The sequence below is a fragment of the Corvus brachyrhynchos genome, unplaced genomic scaffold, assembly GCF_000691975.1.
Source record: "Corvus brachyrhynchos isolate BGI_N302 unplaced genomic scaffold, ASM69197v1 scaffold46, whole genome shotgun sequence".
Classification (NCBI taxonomy): Eukaryota; Metazoa; Chordata; class Aves; order Passeriformes; family Corvidae; genus Corvus; species Corvus brachyrhynchos.
Genome location: NW_008238838.1, coordinates 6,662,617 through 6,668,792, shown reverse-complemented (window position 1 = coordinate 6,668,792; position 6,176 = coordinate 6,662,617). Strand labels below are relative to the sequence as shown.

The 6,176-nt window shown below is 54.5% G+C and overlaps 2 protein-coding genes across 3 annotated transcripts in view; one reads left to right on the top strand and one right to left on the bottom strand.

The window, feature by feature from the left end:
- Positions 1 to 4: 4 nt before the first annotated feature.
- On the top strand, positions 5 to 1,044 carry CLDN25 (claudin 25). The gene has a single exon (XM_017738521.1). It carries the CDS (start codon positions 5 to 7, stop codon positions 638 to 640), a length of 636 nt encoding a protein of 211 aa, XP_017594010.1. The 3' UTR covers positions 641 to 1,044.
- Positions 1,045 to 2,676: 1,632 nt separating this feature from the next.
- The window catches only part of USP28 (ubiquitin specific peptidase 28), a 20,771-nt gene continuing 17,271 nt past the window's right edge, over positions 2,677 to 6,176 (bottom strand). For both annotated transcript variants that reach the window (XM_017738519.1, XM_017738520.1), the window contains 3 exons: positions 5,874 to 5,997; positions 5,174 to 5,372; positions 2,677 to 3,833 (listed from right to left, as the gene is read on the bottom strand). In XM_017738519.1, the coding sequence (XP_017594008.1) occupies positions 3,658 to 3,833; positions 5,174 to 5,372; positions 5,874 to 5,997 (499 nt within the window). In that variant the 3' untranslated portion in view covers positions 2,677 to 3,657. The remainder of the gene's footprint in view (positions 3,834 to 5,173; positions 5,373 to 5,873; positions 5,998 to 6,176) is intronic.

Here is a 6,176-nt window from a genome sequence, read left to right as displayed (position 1 = left end):
GGGGATGCTGCTGGCTCTCCTCGGATGGGGCAGCTCCTGCGTCACCACCTTCTTGCCGCTCTGGAAGAACCTCAATCTGGACCTGAACGAGCTGGAGGTCTGGAACATGGGGCTCTGGCAGGTCTGCATCACCCAGGAGGAGGGCGTGGTTGAATGCCAAGCCCACGGCTCCTTCCTGGCGCTGCCCCCCGAGCTGCGCATCTCTCGCCTCCTGATGTGCCTCTCCAACGGGCTGGGGCTGCTGGGCTGTCTCCTTGCCGCCCTGGGGCTGGAGGGCTGGAGAACCTGCGAGGACAAACCTGGGCGAAAGCAGCGGCTCCTGCTTGCCGGGGGAGTGACACTTGGCATGGCAGGGATCACCACCCTGGTGCCAATCTCCTGGGTCGCCTACAACACTGTCCTCGACTTCTGGGACGAGACTGTCCCCGACATCGTCCCCAGGTGGGAGTTTGGGGAGGCCACCTTCCTGGGGTGGTTTGCTGGAGCCTTCCTTGCCGCTGGCGGGCTGCTCCTTGCCTGCAGTGCCCGCTCCACGAGGACCGCAACGCCGCTGGCCCCCGCCTGCCACCAGGCCCCCGCTGTGCGAGGTCTGGGTGGGGGCCACCACCTGCACCCCAAAAATGCAGACTTGGTCATCTAGGGCCTCAGGGTGCCATGCCCTGTGCACCTCATGGCTCTTCCCCTGGCAGGGAGGGCTCCTGCTTGTTTCACAGGATGATTTGCTAATTGCTATGCCAGCTCTGCAGGTTTCTCTCCTTCCTCTGCGTGTCTGCTTCACTTTTTCTCTGTTAAGGAGCCGCAGATTTCCCCGCAGCACTCACCAAGCGAGCAAGGGAAGGCAACAAGCAGCGGGCAGCACTGTGTACTGCTGGTGACATTGTGGTACCATCACTGATGGGCGACACTGCGTTGGCATCCCTGGCAAGTCCCTCGTAGCCAAGTCTGTCATGGCTAATGCTGCGCCCCAGTGCAGCAGCTCCTTCCTTGCATGTCTGTGTCGCTCTGATGTATTTGCAATAAATTATCATGTCTGTTGGCAGCGTGTCTGTGCTCTGAACATGCAGCTGTATCTTGCAAAAGTGGGATGCGGGGTGGGAGTTGCAAGGGGCAGCACTGCTGCTGCAGCTATGGTTTGGTCCATCCAGAAAAGATTGGAGGAAAAGAGAGAGAAAAATGGAAAACAAGGGGGAAGGAGGAAAATGTGAAACAAGGCGGCACCAAGTTCTACTCCTGCTGCAAAGGTGGGATGGCAGTGACCGCGTGCCCTGCAGGAGCCTCATCTTCTCATGGCTAAGATGATAAAGCCGATAAGTGCCACAGACCTTTGTGTCAAAGTTCCTCGACTGCATCATTTACCTGTGCACAAGAGGCAAGAAAGGGTTCTTCCACATTTTCCTGATTCAGCTGTAAAAATAAAGGCTGCTTATACACCTCTGTGAGCAAGAGCATGGACCATCAGGCTGGATTAGCACCTGGAGTCCTGACAGGGGCCTGCCCGCTGCTACGGCACTGGTTGAAAACTGAGTTCACCGCTGGTTTAATCCCTGCAGGCTCAAAGCTGTGGGCGCGTGACCCATCTCGAGGAAGGCCCAGCTGACAGCGGCATTACTCGGGGAAGCAAAGTCCGCTCCCCTCTAAGTCCCATTTTGAAACCTGCACTTTGCTCACTTGGAGGAGAGGGAGTGGGTGGGCAAGGAAAGGGAACAGTGATGATCCCTGAAAATTCTGATGCTGCAGGACTGGGGACAGAGTTAGTGGTGCTGAGAGTGAAGCGGGAGAGGCAGGTGCTCAGTCCTTCCAAAGAAGAATCAAAGGAGGTAGAACTGAGGGGGCAGTGTTCCTGGCCATCACCTTCCAAGAAGCTGCACCCCCTGCCAGCTGCTCTTGGAGGGCTGACCAACCCAGGGAGCATAGAGAGGCTGTTTTGGCTGTGACTCCCTTGGGAAATGGGAGGACAGGACAGTGAGCAAAGGCTTCCAGCCTGGGAACACACCTCCTGTCCAGCCCAATCCAAATACCATGACCTCCCTGGCACCACTGTATTCCTGACACTCTTGGTTGGTTTCTTAAAGCAGGCTTTGGGCATGGGCTGGGCATTTCAGCTTCTGGCAGCAACACAAAGAACACGGCAAAGCCACTGCTTCGTGAGTCAGAACAAAGGGACTCTCCTCTCCCCAAGAGGAGAGCAAGTGGAGCCTGCAAGTGCACAAAAGCTGCCTGGCAATGCCAAGTGTTGACTGGGAGGAGGGAGCGTGCCTCCGGGTGGGTGACGGCCTGGGGGCTCTGTTCAAGAGCTCCATGTTTTCATTCACTGAAGGTCAAGCACCCTGAGCAGTGAGTTGAAGGCCTCATCCCACTGCTCTGTCACAACAACGGGGGAAAAAAGCTGAAAAAGCAGCACCCTGGCACTGCAGCACTCTGGTCCCTGAGGAGGCACGGATCACTGCTGGGACACTGGCAGCCAGAGTGCCTGTGGATAATGACAGTTCTACTTCACCATAAAGTCACTGGGAGAGTGCAAGATTCTCCCACATGAGCAGTTTATTCCTAAATACTGGGGAAACACCCCCCGACAGGATGGTGGAACCATCCTAAGGCAGCTCTGCTGACAACACATTTTGTACAGGAGGAACCTTCGGGCAGAACCCTAGAGTGAAATAAAGACATGGAGGGAGCTTTTTCATTCTAACATAGAATAAATGCTTTTATTGCACTGTTAGAAAACTCTGCATAGTCCCAAAAAACAGGATCTCCCTCCACTGACTCAGAACTTTTGGCTTACAACTGCTGCAGCTGAAACGCAAGCTCAGGGCAACAACAAAAAGAAATGCCAACAGGGCACTTCGTTAACAGAGTCAACACAAATACCCACCACCAACACAATGGGCTGATCAGAGCCCTCACAGCTGTCATTGACACTAATACAGCCCTGACACACCACCCAAGGGGAGAAGGAAGTTTGCCTTCTGGCCGGGAGGGGAATATCCTTTGAGGTGATGTGATTGCCCCGAGCCAGTCAGCTTGTGCCAGGCACAAACCCACAGCCCCGTTCTGGCTCCTCACTGCCAGGATTTGCCTGTGCCTCTCTGAGGAAGGCTCCTGTGTGTTTTCTGGTGCCAGCTGGAATACAAAAGGCAAAAGCCTGCTTGACTTGAGCAGAACACGCAGCTGCGTGCATGACTGCCCATGCGACAGAGCGGGAGCCACTGCTCCTCACTGCCTCCTCCTCGCTCAGCCCAGGCTCCTGCAAGCAGGAGTCTGGCTGGATTGGAACATGCAACCTCTGGCAGTGACCATTCAGGGAGCTGTGAAAGCGCCTGACAGCCCAGCCACAGTGTGCAGTGCTGAGCAGGGCTGGGCTCCTGTGCCATCATGGGCCATGGGGCTGCATCTCGAAGGTTGCCAGGACAGAAGAACCTCTGGAGCCTGGTTGGGCCCCGTGGTGCCGCCGGGGCCTGCGCCTTGCACTATAACAGTGGTTAAGTCCTTCGTGTTACTGCCTCAGAAGTGCAATACTGCTTTTTATCCGCTCGTATTTACAAAGAACACAGCTTGGAATCCAAACCGCTCCCTCTCCTCCCCCAGTCCAGCACTACCCGAGGGAGGCCCCGGGCAGGCCGGCAGCGTGGCACTGCAGCACGATGAGCAGCCCCTGGGCTATTTCACGGTCACGGTTGAGGCCCCGTGAATGGACTCCATCACGGCCGCGAAGCGGCTGCATAGGTCGTAAGGGGAATTGGGTCGGATCTTCGGGGGCTCCTTCAGCACAATGACCTCAGTGGAGCCGTCGAGGAGCCGGGGCAGCAGCTCGCCCAGCTTCATCTGCAGCTTTGCTGTCAAGGGGGAGAGGAGGAAACAGTCAGTGGCAGCAGATGGCAGAGGGCTCCAGGCCCCAAGTTAAGGAGCTGTGATGCCTTTCGCAGACTCCTCTCCCTGTGCTGAGAGCTGCCCAGCCCATCCCCAGGGACGAGCAGTGGCTGCTGACGCAGAGGAGGCCTTGCACCAGCTGCCGCCTGGCTCGTGTCCTGCCCGCCGAGCCAGGGCTCTGTGAGGGAAGCTCCACTGCCACCTGGCTGCCTGAGCACAGGGCCACGTCCCACTGAGACACGGGGCTTTCCCAGGAAAGGCGCTGCTCTATGAGCTGCCAGGTCGAGAGTAACTGCACGCTTCAGGGTGACACTCAAATATTGACTGTGCAATTGAGGGGGACGGAGCCTTCACAGCCTATACCCCCTCAGACAGGGCAGTTCAGCCCGTGCTGAGCTGGTACCGTCCACTCCTGGTGAAGGTCTGTGCCCGGATGCCACTGGAGTGCACGATACAGCACAGCCACTGCGGGGTGAAGAAGAGCAGGCAACACCTGAGCCTCACACGACCCGGGAGGGGTGAGCACTCAACTTCTGGTTCTTTAAAACCTTCTGTGTTAACAAAGGCTGTCACTCCAGCACAGGAACTGGGATAAATTTATCCAATATTAATTTTTACAACAGTATTTTGAGAATAAACCTCTATGTTTTTGCATAATTTTCTTTCATCAAGTTTACCCTCTGTTAGTGATAAAAACTCTGCAGGGCCTCCCCAGACATTCACGCACAGAACAAGGCAAGTCAGGACCGATTTGTCTGAAGAGAAATGACCTGAGGGGAGTCACAGCAGCCCAACTCCAGAAGGAAATACACAGCAAGAACAGCTGCCCAGAACCAACATTCAGCTCTACAATGACAAACTCCTCCTCAGAAGGCAGAGATGCCCCCAATCTGCTCCCCCGTTCCATCTTCCATAACCTTGGCCTCTGATAACACCACTCCTCCCTCTTGAAGAGGGGCATACCACGCCACCAAGCATGTCTGCATTCACCTGCCATCCCTGGGTACCTCCAGTCAGGGAGAAACCCTAACAGAAGCCTCTCAAGGGAACTCTAAGCCATTCTTGGGACATCAGCTGTCCCATTTCAGGGATGAGGGACCCTTCTGCAGCTTGTTTTAGTGCAAAACAATGATTTCTTCTGTAACAGAATTTAATGGGTGATTCAAATGCATTTCTCCTCCCACATTAGAAAGGCCCTGATGTGCTGAAGTGCAGACACCAGGAATTTAATTTTAAATGGTCCTTTAATTCTTTCCCAGTTCAGATCCAGACACTACCCTGCCCATGAACAGCAGCCATTTCCTACCGTCCATGTCTTCTCGTCCCAAATAGGAGCACCAGCGGTTTCTCATGACCTCAATGGCATCCAGGTCCTCTTTGGAGATCTCAAAGTTGTTCATGAGATGCATGCAGGGGATGATCAGCTCGTTCAAGATGTTCACACCCTCTGACACATGAGCTTCTTCACAGCTGACAAAAAGAGAAGCTGCCACCTCGTTCAGCTTCTGGGGGTGGAAGGAGAATTGGGGACAGACTTGTGAAGAGCAAGCAGGGACCATGGATAACCATCCAGGAAAGGCCCAGCTTGGGCCCTGCACCAGCAGCCGTGCAGAGAACAAGGACAGCACCAGGCTCTGGTGAGACAGCCACTTTCAGTCATGGGAAACACACCACAGAAAACAAACTTGTAAATATATACATTCATACACATACATGCAATTTGCTGTATCTGTATACAGAGAGCATACAGCTTATTTACAATTCTCGTTTTAAGATGGCAAGATCCAGATCTGCCTTCACCTGGATTCCCTGAAACTTATGTGGCATGTTCTTCAATTGAATTATGATTATTATTAGCTTTCCATATTGCTGCTGGTACTCAGCAAGGGGCAGAATCACGGCAATAGACGCAAGAAAAACAGTTACACTGGTCTTGGCTACCAAGGCACCCTGGCTGCTCCCTCCCCTCCTCTCCAAAAGTGAGTGCTGAGCTCCTCAATACAAACCAGGAGACACTTCCTTCTGTACAAGGCGATCAGTGACTCGCTCACGCCTCGGTTGGTTCCCTTCAGCAGCAGTTTGGTGTTGCTTTGGTAGGCGTAGACCAGGTAGGTGAGTGACTCCTGATACCTGGAAGAAGAGGGTCAGCTCTGCAGGCCTCGGGCTCTGCGAGGGCCCTGACTACAACCATTCCCTTGGCTCAGCTCAGGAAACCTTTCCTGCTGGGCCTGGCTGGAATAGCATCAGGCCGGATGGGAAAAGCTGTATTTCCTTGCCAAAGCACAAATGAACAGATGCCCCATGTCAAG

Bases quoted from the DNA above. Each gene is read 5' to 3' on its own strand.
- CLDN25 (XM_017738521.1), top strand. From the start codon at position 5: ATGCTGCTGGCTCTCCTCGGATGGGGCAGCTCCTGCGTCACCACCTTC.